Genomic DNA, 19004 nt, shown 5'->3' on the forward strand with positions numbered 1-19004 from the left:
TGAAAATCCCCTCATTTGTAAATAATTATGTGATAGACCTGGTGTTTTCCATTATATATGTATCACCTTTGCATTAGGTAGATAGATAATTCTATTTGTACCTCAGTATTTGCAGAATGGCCTCTACTTCCCTATCTTTACTGTACAGAGGTCTATGCTGCATATACTGCACATACTGAGGAAATGTTGAGTTAACTAAGAGAATTGGCAAATTTTTGAGTGGCTATTGTATATAATATAGCTGCTAATCTTCAATAAAAGTTCGTAACTTTTTTTTTTAATTACAGATCTAAATTAAATGTATGATTGGGGACTGTCATATAAAGCTTTAAGCAATTAGAATAACTAGTGTAAACTAAATGAAGTTTTATGATAGATGTATTCGTGCTTGTCTAATAATGAATTGTTGAATTTCAAGTGGTCTAGAACCAGGCGTCAAGAAAGAATATATATTATCTCAAATACTCTGGAGTAAATATGCAACTGGAATCTTATGGGGTATTCAGATATCGCAGTACTTTTTCAGTATCATGTTTTTATTTTTTTTGTAATTAGTTATGAATTATGTACTTAGGATCCCATCCAGTCCCTAATTTACGTGGCAGGAAGGATGTGTAGGTGCCTACAGGCCACATAAATTGACTTGTACTGGGCTGCCTATTCTGATAATGGTCAGCACTATGCAGCAGAGGGATTGTGTGTGGTGAATTGTGGAATCTGTCTGTATAACTTATGAATTCTGGTTTATGATAAGAAGTCATGGAATTTCTGTATCATGGAAAACCTATGTATGAGTATCTGCTATTGTCAACAGGGCCTGCAGCAAGTACACACCAGACTGAAGACAATGGGAAATGCTCAGCTTCAATGACACCTAATAGCTATGCTAAAGAGTAACTGCATGTTTAGGGAAAACAGGAATAGTTGCGGCACCTTAGAGACTAACAAATTTATTTGAGCATAAGCTTTCGTGGGCTACCATCCACTTCATCAGATGCATAGAGTGGAACATATAGTAAGAAGAGATATATCCATACAGAGAACATGAAAAGGTGGAAGTTACCATAGCAACTCTAAGAGGCTAATTAATTAAGATGAGCTTTTATCAGCAGGAGAAAAAAAACTTTTGTAGTGATAATCAAGATGGCCCATTTCAGATAGTTGACAAGAAGGTGTGAGGATAGTTAACATGGAACACAGAACAAAAAATGCCAAGTGGTGGTAGGGGGATATATAAACAGATACCGAAAACCACACAAAAATTGCATGGGGAACAACACACAGGAAGTTCAGGAGGGAGAAGGGAAGGGGATTAGACTGACCAATGACAATGAAACAAGCTGACTTAAAGAAGTAAGGATCCATGTTTCAGGACAAACCAGTCAGTGAAGCAGGAGGACTCTAGATTATTCAAGTGACTTCAACCTCAGACGAAAGAATGCTTTGGAGTGGGAAGGAAACTGTGGCAGGGAAATGTGTGTAGAGTTTATTTTTGTATGGATCTATGCATGTCTTGTGCTATCAAATAAAGACGATTACAGCATTAGAAACGTGCAGGGAGTCTGTATGTATTACATGCTTCACATCCGCCATCTGCCTTCCGATACTTAAAGGTAAATCAGAAGGGTCAGGTAGAGATCTGGGAGAGGTTGTGTTTAAGCTACAGGAGATACTAAAGACTCAGTACTGAGCCCAGGAGTTAGGCAGACGGTCTCTGCCGCAGAGTGTGCCTAAGGACCCCAAAGACTGGGGCAGTAGCTGGATGCTGTTCAGCTTTGAGAGGTTTAGAACATCTGGGGATCCAAAGGCTTGGATTCTCCTCACAGCAGTCTAGTGAGTGACCAAGAGGGACAGTTGACTGGGACCTGTGACACTGTTCCTGTTCTGTGTAGGAAATGCACAGCTACTCACAGAGCAAAGAACTCATGGGAATTAACATGCCCTTCCTATCAAACAGCTGTACAGATACTCTGACTTTCTTTTTTTCCCTGCCGCTGGGACCATAGTGGGCAGGGGAGTTTCTCCTAGGGCTGTAGTATCTTGTAATTAGGTTAGTGTAGCAGATGCAGGGAGAGAGGACCAAGGATGAGCCCCCAATATTCTACCATGCAGTCAGATCCCAGGTTTGAGAGATGAACACAGTCAGATAGCCCAGTTTAAGTATCTGGTGAAATTCTGGTGAAAATCTGGTGTGGAATATAATTTAGGTTGCTGTCAATGCATTATTGCCAAGTATAGCTGACAGTCATTGGTCCACTAGTTCCTCCCTGTGGCTAGGAAATATTTTAGAACTACCAATAGTTTTGTTACAGATCTCTCTTCAAAAGATAGTAGCTTTTGTTTGTAGGAGAAAGGTAGTGTTGACTACTGATAGAACATTGGACTAGGACTTTGGAGGCCCGGGACCTATTCCCAGTTCTGTCAATGGCATGCTGTGTGGCCTTGGGAAAGTCATTTCACCTGTCTGTGCCTTGGTTTCCCCAGCTGCAATAATTGTACTGACCTCCATTTTAAAGTGCTCTTACATTTACTGATGAAAATTGCTATAAAAGGGCTAGGTAGTGTTGTTATTCTGTGACTTTGTTTAGTTGTAACTACAGTGGATGTTTTTTAATGGACTCTTGTGTTCTCTCTTTTTTTCTGTGTATTGTATTTGGCAGCATAAGCCCACAGAGTCAGCAAGTGCACATAATGAACTGTTATTAAACATGGTATATAAACAGAATAGTTTAGGAACAATCTCTCAAAGGCAGCTGCAGAGTAAATAGGTGGAAGTCTCATAGATCTATAAGTGTCCTCCACAAATAATGGCTGTTTTTGTGTAATTCACAGGGTAGGAGCATTGATTTTAAAAAACAGTATTTAGAATCTGCAAAACATTCCCCACAGGATTATGACAAATTTGTGGATGGTAAAATTTAGCATTTGAACAACTTGAGAATCCATTTAATATGCAGTATTATGAAAGTTATTAAAATGCTAAATGGGGAAAAGCTACAGACTTCAAATCATCTTTAAAACCTACATGACACTACATAGCTAGCTCAAAATAAATAGATTGCTTACAAAGCACTTCCAACGTGAAAAGTGTTATATAAATGCTAAATATTATTAAAAATGAAAAACACCAAGTTGATAAGAAATCTTGCATTTTTTAAATGTAAAACTATTAGTCAAACGTATCAGGTCCAACCTCATGCTAAGGAGAGGACCGAATCTTCTCATATGTCTTACGTTGTTGTTCTCTATTGGCTGTGTTGAGCTACTATTCCATTAACAGCTATCCTTTCAAAAAGTGTTGAGGCTGTGCATCATAACTTGAGGCCCTAAAGAGTAAGGATCTGTGGGAGCAGATGCATGAGGAGAAAATGTGACACTGTCCTAATAAGAACTGGATCAGTTTAACCATAAATGTGAAGATAAAAACAAAACCTCTGTGGTGGCTGTGTGATGTGCTCAGATGGAGAGAGGAGACTTCCATACTCATTTTCATTTGTAACCTGAGCAACAACAATAACCAGTCCTTTTGAGGGAGTACTGAGGGCCTGATCTTACAAGGTACTGAATACCCTGAACTCCCATTGACATCTTAGGGAGTTGAGGGCACTCAGCACTCCTAGGGACGTTTTCAGCATCTTATGGCATCAGACTGTAGGTCACTGTGCTACCTAGCTCAACTCCTAACATGATGTTCAATGCTATTATTATAGCTTACTTGAAGGTATTATACAGTGGCAAATTGTGTGTTTTCTTTATGGAATTGAGAGGAGATTTTTTAAAAAGTGTGTGTGTGTGTATATTTCCTTTCTTTTTCTCTCTTTCTCCTCCAAAGCCACAGACCAAAACACCTACAAAGTTTCAGCTTGGAGTAAATTTCTATGAATGCATTGCTAACCCTTAGAAAAGAAGGATTTCTAGTAGGGCTGTCAATTAATCGCAGTTAACTCTTGTGATTAACGCAGTTAATTTTTTTTAGATTAAAAAAATTTGTGATTAATCACACTATTAAACTAATTGAAATTTATTAAATATTTTTGATGTTTTTCTGCATTTTCAAATGTTTTGATTTATAGTACAACACAGAATACAAAGTGTACAGTGCTCACTTTATATTATTACAGTAACTCCTCACTTAACACCCTCCTGCTTAACATTGTTTTGAAGTTACATTGCTGCTCCATTAGGGAACGTGCTCGTTTAAAGTTGTGCAGTGCTCCCTTATAACGTCATTTGGCTGACTTTACAAGGGAGCATTGCACAAGTTCCTCTTCTCCGCCTCCTCCCCCTCCTTCCTTCCCTCCCTCCCGCTGCCAATCAGCTGTTTGGAGGTGCTTAGGACTTTCTCGGAGGGAGGAAGGGAGGGAGCGGGGAAGCTGCCCTTGCACCCCCGGCAGGCAGGGCCACCCGGAACACAGGGGCTTTAGGGGCTGCAGGGCCCAGGGCTCTGGGGCCCTGGCCTACAGCTCTAAAACCCCTTTCGGAATGCACCCCTGCGAGCACGGGCAGGAGGAGGAGGGGCAGCCAGTGGCCAGAGAGGAGCAGTGCTTTCCCCTTCAAAGCACCGCTTCTCTCCAGTCACTGGCTGCACGGCTGCCCCTGCTTCTCCTGAGTCCTCCGGCCTGTGCTTGCAGTGCTGCATTCCGAAAGGGGCCTTAGCCCAGGACCCTGCAGCCCCTAAAGCCCCTGTGTTCTGGGTGGCCCTGCCTGCCGGGGGGGCAGAGGCAGCTCCCAGAATTGTGGCCTTGGGGGCAGTGCCGCGCTGTGCCAAACCACTTGAACACCCCCTGTGCCAAACAGGAGCTGCCCAGGTATGTGCTCTGCACCTCCTGCCTGCCCCAGCCCTGAGCTTCCTCCCGCACCCCGACCCTGAGCGCCCTCCCACACCCTAACTCTCTCCCAGACCCTGCACCCCCAACCCTGAAAATGGGGAAGCGCCATGGCTCTGCTCCTTCCCGTCCCTCCCAGAAGGTTCTAAGTGCTGCCAAACAGCTGTTTGGCGGCAGGGAAGCACTGGGAGGAAGGGGAGGAGCAGGGATGCAGCATGCTCTAGGGAAGAGGTGGACTGTGGGTGGGAAAAGGCAGGCCTGGAGTGGAGCGGAAATGGGAAGAGGCAGGCCTGGAGCATCCCCCAGCAAAGTCAGCACCTGTTCTTCTGGGGGGAAGCTGCTGCTGTGCAAGGTGCTTCCTGGCGTCCTTGCCTACCTCATTGTCTGCTGCAGAATAGTGTCTGTCTGGGGTAAGCCAGGGGCACCTCCCCACCACTGTACAGTATATAATGCCTTTTGTCTGTCCCCAAAAAATTTCCTTGGAACCTAATCCCCTGCATTTACGTTAAATCTTATGGGAAAATTGGATTCATTTAATATCGTTTCACTTAAAGTTGCATTTTTCAGGAACATAACTGCAACGTTAAGTGAGGAGTTACTGTATTTTATTGCAAATATTTGTACTGTAAAAATGATAAACAAAAGAAATTGTATTTTTCAATTCACATCATACAAGTACTGTAGTGTGATCTCTTTATCGTGAAAGTGTAACTTACAAATGTAGATTTTTTTTTTGCTACATAACTGCAGTCAGAAACAAAACAGTATAAAACTTTAGTGCTCACAAGTCCACCCAGTCCTACTTCTTGTTCAGCCAATTGCTAAGGCAAACAAGTTAGTTTACTTTTATGGGAGATACTGCTGACTGCTTCTGATTTACAATGTCACCTGAAAGTAGCCGGCATTGCAAGGTGTTTACATGCCAGCTATTCTAAACATTCATATGCCCCTTCATGCTTCCGCCACTATTCCAGAGGACATGATTCCATGTTGATGATACTCGTTAAAAAAATACCGCCTTAATTAAATTTGTGACTGAACTCCTTGGGGGAGAATTGTATGTCTCCTGTTCTGTTTTACCTGGGTTCTGCCATATATTTCATGTTATAGCAGTTTGGATGATGACTCAGCACATGTTCATTTTAAGAACACTTTCACAGAAGATTTTACAAAACACAAAGAAGGTACCAATGTGAAATTTCTAAAGATAGCTGCAGAACTCTACCCAAGGTTTAAGAATCTAAAGTGCCTTCCAAAATCTGAAAGGGACAAGGTGTGGAGAATGCTTTCAGATGTCTTAAAAGAGCAAGACCAATGCGGAAACTACAGAACCCAAACCACCTTAAAAGAAAATCAACCTTCTGCTGGTGGCATCTGACTCAGATGATGAAAATGAACATGCGTTGATCCACTCTGCTTTGGTTGAAGCATGAAGGGACGTATGAATCTGGCATGTAAATATCTTGCGATGCTGGCTACAACAGTGCCTTGTAAACACCTGTTCTCACTTTCAGATGACATTGTAAACAAAACAGCATTATCTCCTGCAAATTGTAACCAAACTTGTTTTTCTGAGAGATTGGCTGAAGTAGGACTGAGTGGACTTTTAGGCTCTGAAGTTTTACATTATTTTATTTTTGAATGCAGTTATTTTTTGTACATAATTCTACATTTGTAAGTTCAACTTTCATTATAAAGAGATTGCACTACAGAACTTGTATTAGATGAATTGAAATATACTATTTCTTTTGTTTTTTACAGTGCGAATATTTGTAATAAAAAATAAATATAAAGTGAGCACTGTACACTTTGTATTCTGTTATAATTGAAATCAATATATTTTAAAATGTAGAAAACATCCAAAAATATTGTTTAACAGTGCAATTAATTGCAATTAATTTTTTAATCATGTGCTTAGTTGTGATTCTTTTAATTGCATGATTAATCGCAAATCATTTTTTAATCGCTTGACAGCCCTAATTTCTAGTAGAAATGCTGATAAACCTGTTACTATAGCAGTGAGTGCCTCAGTATTATAAAATATCAAGTGGGTTCATAGCATATTTAAAATCCAGCTGTCCAGACCTGCTGTAGCATTTTCCAACACCTGCTGAAAGATTTATGGAGGAAATAAAGCAAGCAAAACAGCAGGAAACTAAACAAAGAAAGAAAGAAGAATGAAGATAAGCAAAATAAATAAGAAGATTAATAAAGAGAAAAACTACCTTATTTTCCTACTTATGAAAAGGCTTAAATTAAAAGGATTTGTACAGTTAAAGTTCTACTAATATAAAAGGCACATATCTCCTCATTATTCTGTAAATATTAACCAGGAAATTGAAGTTGTAGGGACAAGTTTTTATACTTCTCCAATTTCTGACCTATTTGAGAAAGTTTGCTCATCTAAGGTCATTTCACCAGAGTCTTGCTACCATGAACACATTATAATTCATCCTGCAGATGCATACACAGCAGACAGTATCAAATCTCTTTGGTTATAATTTAATGTCAGATGATACTGTATCTTTCCTTTTTTACATCCTCGCTCTCTCTCTCTCTCTCTCTCTCTCTCTCACACACACACACACACACACACACACACACACACACACACACACACACACACAGGTAGAGACATTCGTCTTGTAAAATTGAACTGTGCCAATTCAGTATCATAAGAAATAAAAGCTAATTTCATCTGTATAGTCTATCAAAACATGCAACCATTTTTGTAAGTACAAACACCTTCTGACCTTTAAGTTACTTGTTTTGTAGTGATTCTCTACAGTTTCTGAAATTAGAATGTTGGATACAGTTTTGAGCCTTTGTCTTTGGTGAATAATTTAAATAGAACTATGGGCTAATTAACAGATTCCCCTGCCAGATGCCTTTACGGAAAAAATTAAATGGACCAGAAAAATGACTGGTGGAAGCATGTTTTACAAACTGGTTTTCAAACTCAGCAGAGCTTCCTCATTCGAAAATATATTCTTCAACAGTTTATCACCAAAGAGTTCTTCATTAAAACAGATAATGTAAATAAAATAAACAAGGAGAGCGGCACAAATTAAACTCTGAAAGTGGATGGGAAAAGTGAATTATATTAATTAATCTGGCTGCCTTACTTGCACATAGACTTTAATGGTTCTTGCTTTATCTTTATCTGTGAGAAAAATCAGAACAATAATCATAAATAAATTAATCTAGTTTATCTCAGTCACTACTAATTCCTCATCTTTGCTCTGTTGTAATTATAAACTGCATAAATGAGTAGCTTTTAAATAGCCTTGTCGTATACTTTGTTAAATATTGATTAGCAGATGCTGTGTATCTCCTCTGATTGAAAGGCATAAGAACATACTTCTCTTAGGCTATTTCACATTCAGGCTACAATGAACATTCCCCTGGCATGTTTGGCATTAAAAGAAAATGTCATTTTCTTGAGAAGGTATTTTTCAAGTTATGCTTTTTATTTTAAACAAGTTGTGAGGTTTATTTTTATCCAGATCTGTTTTGAAGCTCTGTTAAGCAATATATCTGAGTAAGATCAACCTCGTCTTAAGTAAATTACTAAAGCGATGTGTCTTGGTGATTGCCAATTACCTTACTTGGATTTATAATGCATATTCCCCAATCATGACCAATCTTACTTTCTTGAACAGTTTGGGCCTGATCCTTTTCCAATCTACGTCAATGGCACAATTCCCATTTATGTCAATGAGAACAGGATTGGACCCTCAACAAGTTACTGTGCCATGAATTTACATATTCAGCCCTGATGAAAATCGTGAATAGAGTTTGGAAGTAATCATAGAAGCATTTAAGCAGTGTTGTTGTTTTTTAAGAGGAGCCCTCTGTCTTATTTAAGCACTGTGTTAAATGTAGTACAGTGTTTAAATGAAAGATGAACTTTCATGATGTAGTTTTGCATATGGTGTATTTCATGTGGTCTGGTGGAGTGTGTTCTCCAGGAACTCCTGGATTCTGAATCCAACTTTCCAACAGACATATTCTGTGGTCTTGGAAGACAAGTCACTGTCTTTGGTTGTTTCCATATATGTTAAAAAACCACAATGTGGTTTGTCAATGTATCTGACAGGTGTATTGAGACAACAAGTAAGTTAATATATCTCTACAGTAAGCTAATACCTACAGTGCTTTGAAAAATGTAAGTATACCATATAATAAATATTATGGAATATTATTTATTGAGTGGTAGTAGTTTTATTTCTTTTAATCATGGTACAGTCAGGATTTATAAAAATATTCATCAAGATGATTTCAAGGGGTAAAAAAAAGCAGGTTAGTTTGTCACCATTTTATGATATTCAAAACACAGTATAATTGTCACATCTATTTAAAAGAGAGAGTATTACACCTTGATGCCTTGTATTTGCAATAAGTGTTTTCTCTCTGAAATTTGTAACATTTCTTATCATTTGAAGATTATGAATGCATATTTTTAAGGATGCTCTAATTTTTAAATGTGTTTGAAAGACATTATATTCTAAAATTATTTTTCCAGCATGTTTGTAAATTTCATAAAAATGAAAGCTATTTCTCTGTATTAATATATCCTTTTAAAAACACTGTCTTTTTATGAAAATTAAGTGAAACTAAGCAATATATAACAATTACAAGACCCCACATTTAGGGCTGCTGACATTCACAGGATTTCTCCTGCCCCAGATTTTGGGAACTTCTAAATGTTAAAGCTAATCTCCACTTTCATTTTTTAAAAATTACCTTTCTTGTCCTTGTACAGATAGCGTTGCAAATGGAACTGATGATTAAGGAAGAAAGTTTGTGAAGATGGTTTTTCCTACAGGATACATATTTATTCACAGCACCCACTCCAACTATAATGGGTTGCTCCCTGGGACCCATGAAACAGTTCACTCAGTTTTTAGGGAGACTTTCCCATATCAGTGTACGTGACAATAATATATTTTGAATAAGATAGGAAATTGGTTAAATATAAAGTTTGGTCTCATGTATACATCACTTGACAATTGAGTGAATGTTTCTAAAAACTTTCTGTATAATCTTCAATAAAAAAGCAAAAACAGAAGGTCATATCCTTAGATGGCATACATTATTTATGCCAGTTTATACCATAGGAGGATGCGATCCAGCAAATCTAGAGATTTTTGATGACAAGGTTAAAACGGCTAATTTCTCATAATTACATATGACCCTAATTTAATTTTGTGACTGTGGCTAGTGTATTTGTTTAGATTTAGGGTGACCAGATGTCCCAATTTTATAGGGACAGTCCCAATTTTTGGGTCTTTTTCTTCTATAGGCTCCTATTATCCCCGTCCTGATTTTTCACACTTGCTATCTGGTCACCCTATTCAGATTACACGTCTTAATTTTTTTTTGTGAACTATGTAGTTTTCTCTGTTTAAAAGAGATTCCTACTCTATAGCGCTAATCTATTAATTACAGTTAACAACACAGCTGTCAGACAAGCAGAATGAAATGAAATGACAAAGATTTTGGTAGTACTATGACAACTATCCAACAATTACATGACTGCATGTGACAGAGCACATTTTAAAAGATATTCTGATGCTTTTTCTGTTGTACTGCTAATTATCAGCTTTGCTTATGCTTTGTCAGATTTATAACATTGCTTGTTTTACAACCTCCTTTTTCCATTTTATGAAGCAAGATTCCTTAAAGCAAATGATACCTTAAGCTGCCAGGAAGCAGATGAAGCCAAAACAACTGCAAGCCATGTTAGGTATAGGTCTGGGCACCTGAACTGAGATCAGCGAGCCTGTCTGTCTTGGACTCTACATGACACCCACTAATGGGCTCATGCAGCCTGGGGGAGGGAGGAAGCTGCCTGACTGAAATGCAGAGGGGACAAGAGCGGGACCTGAGGTGGGATCAGGGATAGTATACTGGGATTAGGAGCTTGGGGGAGTAAGTTGGAAACTGAGAGTAGCTGGACATGGAGACTGGGTCTGGCTGGGTGAGAAGGCTAGAACTGGAACAAAGAGCCAAGGCTAGGGAAGAGACAGGACAGAGACAAGTTGGAGGGGATGATGCAGAAAGGGTCATGCTTAGCAGGAACATGTTGAAGAGTTTGTACCCACTTAAGCAGAGGTCCCCAGTCTGTGGAGCCCGCCCCTCTGCAAGGGCATGGAGGAACGTTCGGGAGGCTGCAGCTGGGGCCCGGGCCAGCCCCCATAGGGGGCGGGGAGAGGGCACCACCTAGCTCTGCTCCCACACCCGTCTGTGGCCCGAGTCTTAGACCTCTTACCCTATCCACGTCTTTCCCCTCCACCTGACTTGGTAGGGGGTGGACAGGGTAAGGGTGGGCATGAGGTAAAATTTTGGCCACCGCTGCACTAAAGCCTGGAATGGAACCAAAGTTCCCTGAATCTCACCATTCCTCTATTACCACATAGCTATGAAACTGTCAAGGTTTTTTCCCCACTTTGAACTTTAGAGTACAAAAAGTGGGGACCTGCATGAACACTTCTAAGCTTAATTACTAGCTTAGATCTGGTACACTGCCACCAGCCAGAATTTAGTGTCTGGCACACTTTCTGTTCCCCCAAAACCTTCCCTGGGGAACACAGATCCAAACTCCTTGGATCTTAAAACAAGGAGAAATTAACCATCCCCGCTCCTATCCCCCCAGACTTTCCCCTCCCTGGGTTGCCTTGAGAGGCTTCACACCGATCCAGACTTCTTGGATTTTAAAACACGGAGGAATTAACCATCCCCCCTTTTTTCCCCCCCACCAATCCCTGGTGAGTTCAGACCCAACCCCTTGGATCTTAAAACAAGGAAAAAATCAGTCAGGTTCTTAAAAAGAAAGCTTTTAATTAAAGAAAGAAAAGGTAAAAATTATCTCTGTAAAATAAGGATGGAAATGCTTTACAGGGTACTCAGATTCATATAGACCAGAGGGACCCCTCCCCTCAGCCTTAGATTCAAAGTTACAGCAAACAGAGGTAAAAATCCTTCCAGCTAAAAGAAACATTTACAAGTTGAGAATACAAAAATAAGACTAATCCGCCTTGCCTGGCTACTACTTACAATTTTGAGACATGAAAGACTGATTCAGAAAGATTTGGAGGACCTGGGTGTACGTCTGGTCCCTCTTAGTCCCAAGAGCGAACAACAAACAAAACAAAAAGCACAAAGAAAGACTTCCCTCTACCAAGATTTGAAAGTATCTTGTCCCCCTGTTGGTCCTCTGGTCAGGTGTCAGCCAGGTTTACTGAGCTTTTCAACCCTTTTCAACAGGTAAAAGACATTAACTCTTAACCATCTGTTTATGACAGAAACCTATTGGCAAAGTGTCCCATCGCCCTCTGGTCCACAAAGGAGATTACAACCTACTACTACTATCAGTTACACTGTTCGCTCAAGAGGCACAAGTTCATGTGGTGAATCAAAAATTTGAACCTTGTTAATGACCCATGTGGATATCAATATGTTTCCATGTGAAGGAATGTTTTTTCAGTTTCCTTTTTTTAAAACTTAGGAAATGATACAAAAAAACAAAACAAAACCCTGTGTTAAATGAGCATTATTAAGGCTGCAAGGTCAAGCACTCAGATATTAGGAAATGCCAGAATTAAAGTTGTCTGTGCCTTATGTGTATGTATCATGATATAATCTTTAATTACATGATCCTATATTATGTTTTCCACAGGGCACAGAATGGACAGTGCTCACTGCATGAACAACTATTTAATATTTTGTTTTTAACTTGTTGTTCAATGCCTTATGTACTGCACACTATTCAAACAGTGCTCTGAAGGCAGAATTTAAAATTTTCTCATGTGCTTTCTATGGCAGTCATCACTATATGGAAGCTGAATACTTCAAAATGTTAGTTAATTTATTACCCAACACCCACATGAGATAAGTGGGTATTATCCCCATTTTACAGATGGGGAGCGGAGGCATAGAAGGATTAAGGTAAAAATGATTCATTGATTTTGGGTACCCTATTTGAGACACCTAAGACCTGCTTTTTCACTGTAGCACTCTTATCTATTCAAAGCTCCCATTGACTTCAAGTTTCACCTGTGAGTGATCAACACTTCTGCAAATCACACCCAGGGTCTTAAATTAGGTGCCTAGAAAATGAGAGAGTCACTACTAGTGACCACATATGAAAAGAGTCCTGTGGCACCTTATAGACTAACAGACGTTTTGGAGCATGAGCTTTCGTCGGTGAATACCCACTTCGTCAGATTCACCCACGAAAGCTCATGCTCCAAAATGTCTGTTAGTCTATAAGGTGCCACAGGACTCTCTGCTCCTTTTACAGATCCAGACTAACACGGCTACCCTTCTGATACTTGACACATATGAAAAGCTTTTTTAAATAACTTAATGAGCATCACATGTAAACTGTTTGGTGCAGGGGGAGATAGAATCTAGTTCTCCAGGCTAGTATTCAGCTTCTTTAACCACAAGACCATCTTGTTTCTTCTTGCAGTCCTCTGCCTCATTTGCTATCCACCTTCCAATGAGTGCAACACATGAAGCCAGAGCCCTACAGACAACAGTTCCCTTAACTACACAGTCCTGATTCGTTGTCTCTCAAGTCGTACAGGATTGTCCTAACTACTAACAGGAGACAAATCTGAAAGTTTGCAGCAAATACATAAATAAACACATAATTTTATTTTTTTTAAAGGGAAGAAAGGGGTAGATACATTATTAATTATTGTGATTGGAGAAGTGACCTACTGCCTGTCAGAGACTTCTTCATAATGTGCCAGAGAAGGTGAAAGGCCCCTAAATAGTTGATCAGTCTATATTATTGGGAGAAATTCCTTTCCACCCCAGACATTCTGATTAGCCATGGCTCTGGCCATGTAAGCAAGGGCAATTATACAACATCCTATACTTAAAGATCATGCGAAGGTTAACAAGGATGTATTTTGGCTGACGAAAATAGATGTGTGGGAAACCATGTTCTTTCTGGTCACTGGATTATGGAACAAGAAGAAAACCAGTTACCCCAGGGACCCCTTATCCCCAAAAAAGTGGAGTCAACTGCCAATCCTTGTAAATCACTGGGATTTAATCTTATCCATGATGGATTTCACATACTCCAACCACAGCTATTCAGTTGGCCAACAGCACATTTGAAATGTCTTCTGATGCCATGTGGCCACAGTAATACATAATTCCCATAGTGGTAGGAATCCATATTTTAGCAAAATATTTGTATATGTTTTAGTTATTAGTTCAAAGTATTGTTGGAAGTGGAACCTATTTTAATCTGTTAAAAAAAATTCATAATGAATGCTGAAGTAAACTGAACTAATGTAATCTTCCAAAAAATCCCCAGAGTTGTGGCTATTCAGTAAATACTTCAGAAGTGAATTGTTTTTATCAGTGTATAAATAAGGGAGCAGTTAAAAAAATGCAAAAAGCCAGATTTTACCAGATTTTATTTTGCTATGTGTGCTTTACTTTATGTAAAGGCCAGCTGGATGGAATTTTAATCTCCAGCATTTCAGGTGGCTCAGTACTGAGCATTCTTTGCACCATCCATTTAGTGAACCTGGGTTACTAAATTAAATTCTGAAAGTGAATGTGCAGCATAGTCAGTAAGTTACAATAATGGTAGTGCACTGCGTTTCACCCTGAAAACATAGACATTATGGTAAGATGAAGTAAAGTGGGTTAAAGATAACAAAATAAGTATTTATTTTACAACCTTCTAAGAAATGAGTATAGGATTGATATGCCAAAATGTTCAGAGCTAGCATATTGATTGTTGAAGTGACCCGGGTAAGAAGTGTTAGTAACTGTAACTAAATCCTTGATTCAAATCAAAAGGTCCATGGAATGTACAATACTTGTCTGGAATTTTAAAAGAGCTAAAGGTGGAAGACACGGTGAGTGGAAATTGGAAAGAATTCTCAGTACTTACATGATGCTGCATTCAGTTGGAATTTGCAAGTGTGGAACCAGAAAGTGTGAATAAAATAACTGGGGAAATAAATTAAATTGCTATTTATATTAAGCAAATTTACTGTAATTTGATAAAACTAGATTGGAGTAAGGATAGTCCTGTAAAGGCAACAGATTGGGACTCTGGGGACTGGAGTTTAGTTTCTGTTTCTGCCAGTGACTTTCAGTCTGACCTTGGGCATTAGATCCCAGTACTTCAGTCCCCCATCTGTAAAATGTGGATAAATATTCCTTTCCCCTCACTCTTTGGCTGCTTTGTCTATTTAGTTTTGTTGGGTGTTTGTTACTGTGTGTTTGCCTAGCATGTTTGATGCATGAATGGAGGCCTAGGCATTACCATGTACAAATAATAATAACAGATGGTTAACTTTTCAGGGTAGGAACGATACAACGTGTAGGAATAGCACTTAACACAATGGAATATCAGCGTTGGTTGGGGTTTCAAGGCACTACACATATACAAATAAATAATAACAAGCTCACTATATTACAGTTCAATTTTAAGACCATTCATCTTCCTATTTCTTTTTTGTTGTTTCTCCCCAGGAGTTGCTGATTTTTTTACAGAATTTGCCCACAATGCACTGGGGAAATGAAGATATCAGTGTTCTCCTAGCAGAGGCCTACAGACTGAAGTTTGCATTCGCAGATGCCCCCAATCATTACAAGAAATGAGTATAAAGAACCAGGAATTTTAAACCAGCTTGTTCTGGAGTATTATGGCTTTCATTATTCTGGTTAGCACTTGCACATAATTACTAATCATTGCATTTAAAACAAAGAATTCTGTGAGCATTTACAAAATGAGACTGGAATACCAAAGAGATGGACAGACCAGGATATTGAACATTATCTTTACATAAAAGTAAACCTTCTTGCTCAACATATAAAAGCAACATAAGTTCAATTGTTTCATAGTATTTCATTTTTCTTACTTTGATAATTATTGGAATTATGTATGAATATGGAATGCATTTTACATTCATCTCTGCCTAGTGATTGTCATGTGTCCATGAGCCTTAAAATCTGTTATGGGAATGATTGTGAGCTTGTATAATTATTCCTATCTAAGCAATACTAGTCTCTGATACCTTTTGCCTGCTTATATTTGTCTGTGATAGGAATGATTCCCCTTGGTAGAAAACAAGGACACATCATGGGTATGAAGGTGAATTTGGAACAGAAGGGCTCACAAGTGTGTTTATTTTTATTTTTTTATTTTGAACCTGAGAGAACATTTAAATTGTATTTTGTGTTGATACAGAGAACCAAAATATGAAAATTCTACTATAATAACAATAACACAACATATGGAATCTGAATAGGTGGCACAATTTGCACATTTTCTAGACATCATTAAGGTTGTCCTGAGAGCTCTCTCAGGCCCTGTGAACCACTGTAACCACATGTTAAGGATTTAAGTGGCGCTTAAGGATACATGTCAGCATTGGATGAAATTCTCCCATAAGCCTTATATTTTGGAGTATTTCTAAAACAACTGAATAAATTAAGAAATATGCTTTTTCTGTCATGCTAAACAAATTCATAATTATAAAGTTTTAAAAGACCTGAATGTTTGTCAGCATGAAAGTTCACTTGGAAGGATTTTATATTCAATGGCTTAATTTACAATGCAAAATGTTTTAAATGTCAGTTTTTGCCTTATAATCCATTTCTAAAATTTTAGAAAAGGAAAAAAAGTAATACTTGTGTCCTTCACTTATTTGTTGAATAACTTACTTGATGATTTGTTCTCTCATTGTGATGCAGGGAAAGAGCAAAGGTTGTTCCTATTAACAGGCAGCCCGAATCCCCCCTTTCAACATTAGAAGAATAAAAATCCCCCCAAACTTTCTACAGTTAATGTTCCTTCATGTAATCATAGGGTTCTGAATGAATGTTTACTGTCCCTTAATTTACTATACTGTAAATGGAATATTTATTTTCAGGGAATCTTATCAAATGGGAATTCTGCCTGAAGTTGAGAACTGCAAGGGGCACGTTCTATGGAACTCAGAGTTGTTTTACTTTAACACACTTTCAGAGTGTTCATGGCACAAGTGTAGAAGTAGCAATGCATTTTTAAATTAGGGGAATAAAAGATCTTCAGGAGGACTTTGTCTTAAGATATTAATAATAATGAATTATTTGCAATCTCTTACAAAATATTATCCACTAAGTTGCCTTTTTTCTTTTTCTTTTGGGGGTTGACATTAGCTAAATAACCCGTTTTGTGGGCCATGGTTTTTTACAGTGTTTTGACTAATTTAATAGCAGAAACAAGGTAAATGAGGAATCAGTTTGTGCTATTATACGGGATTTGTCTTTTAAAATGGCATGAAATTATTGATGGAGGTGAAGGAACTAACTTAAGCAATTCATAAACTGATGTTTGGCATCTAGGGCATGATTCTGTTCCATTGTAGTCAATGGGAGTCAGTCAAAGCAGGATCAGGATTCCTGGATTACTGTATTTGTGTCTAACGTACATAGTCTATGTATGTGTCCATCTTCCATATCAGTGTAGTCCCAACATTTTTGTTTATCTTTAATGGTCACTGTGTGTCTAGAATTAACCTTAAGGTGACAAAGAATGTCATATTGTGCCTAACCGAATATCTTCCAGTAAGAGAATACACAAAGCCTGAAACTTTTATGTGACCATTTGTGGTGATTATAGCTATAAAACATGAATAAAAATAATCCTTTAATAACGATTCAAATTATTGTAACTAATTCAGAAGAGAGAAGGCACCCAGCAGTAAGCATATAATGTTTTGTGAGATTTGTATAGTTAACTTTTTTTTATCGAGACATTATTTAGGTAGTTATACAGGACATGAAAAGTCGACCCAAAGCTGTTTGCTGTGTTAGATGCTAATATGTAACATTTATAAAGCTTGGTATGTATTTTTAAAGTTTCCTTCACAAGTTACACTGACGTTGACTGCTACGTCTTCCAAATTCCAGTGGTAAATATCACTTTCTTTAAAGGAAATGCTGTCATGCCCCCAAAAGAGGCTACGTTTGCTGTTGTGCCCATGTCAGAATTTAAAGATTGTAATTATGCACATTGTTTAATGAGGGTGCTGGGGAGTTTCCTAATGTGCTGATTATATAGAGAGGATATTTTAGAGTACATAGGAGGCCAACATATTTTTATGTAAAATCTCTCCAAATTTATAATACTGTAAAACTTAACAGAAAAACATTTCACTTTATAAAAGTAATTATGCTTATGTTTTCATAAATATGCATCTCAGGCAAAGTGTCATTCCAACCAAACTGTTACCTAAAGAGAGCAAATAATTTTCTCTGTCATTTTTACATCCATAGACCTATTTTTCAAAATCAAGAATCAGACTATTAAAATTGGTTTGTAATTTGTATATTCTTATGGGTCAAAGATTTTAAACATATAGGGGGCATCTTGACACATCATTACTGAGTCCAGTCTGTAATTTCATAAAATTGATATGAAAACACTGAATGCTGTGTTGTCTAAAATGCAGTGTCTTATAGGATTTTTGTAATAAAAATGTACAATATAGAGAAACAGCTTTATGGCTTCAGTATTCACATAGGAGTGTAAATAACAAATTAATCAACTATGTAAATATAATACTTGGGAGAACATAAGATTCTCAGCTTGAACTCTTATGTACATCTCTAATACATTATAACAAATCATGTTACAATGTTATTTGGCTTATTTTCATATGGAAAAATCCATGAATTTGTATTCAACTTCAGAACTATAAAATAAAATATAAGTACCCAAAGTTCAGTTGTATTTTTTGACAAACAGAGAGATCATAGTTTCAACAGACACTGCTTTTAAAAACTGTAAAATTAATGATAGATAATGCAATAAATACATATTTCTAAAGTAATATGTTATTTAGCATGGAAAGCCCTTTGTAAATCAGAGAGATTCAGAATTGTATCATTTTTATAGTAGTAATACACTCCCAATCCTGTATCACAAACCACTAAACTTAATGGGCCAAGTTCTACTCTCATTTATATTTCTGTGACTCCCTGCCTTGCAGACTTTACAAGCTAATAAGTCAAGCAACATACCATGGTATATCCCTGCATAATAAGCCACATGAAGGGAAGCACAGGGATGTTTCCATGAGAAGCAGATGAGGCAGGTGTGGTTGGCAGAGCAGAGGTGGTGGAGGAGGGAAATGCAATTAAAAAAAACCA

At 38.0% G+C, this 19004-nt stretch overlaps 1 protein-coding gene across 3 annotated transcripts in view; it reads left to right on the forward strand.

The window, feature by feature from the left end:
* TBC1D22A (TBC1 domain family member 22A) overlaps window positions 1-18574 on the forward strand; it is a 459537-nt gene extending 440963 nt beyond the window's left edge. For 2 of the 3 annotated variants that reach the window (XM_050936235.1, XM_050936236.1), the window contains exon 13: window positions 15339-18574. In XM_050936235.1, the coding sequence (XP_050792192.1) occupies window positions 15339-15467 (129 nt within the window). In that variant the 3' untranslated portion in view covers window positions 15468-18574. The remainder of the gene's footprint in view (window positions 1-15338) is intronic. The other variant, XM_050936237.1, reaches the window with a different exon arrangement.
* Window positions 18575-19004: the final 430 nt, after the last annotated feature.

The sequence above is a fragment of the Gopherus flavomarginatus genome, chromosome 1 (assembly GCF_025201925.1).
Source record: "Gopherus flavomarginatus isolate rGopFla2 chromosome 1, rGopFla2.mat.asm, whole genome shotgun sequence".
Classification (NCBI taxonomy): Eukaryota; Metazoa; Chordata; order Testudines; family Testudinidae; genus Gopherus; species Gopherus flavomarginatus.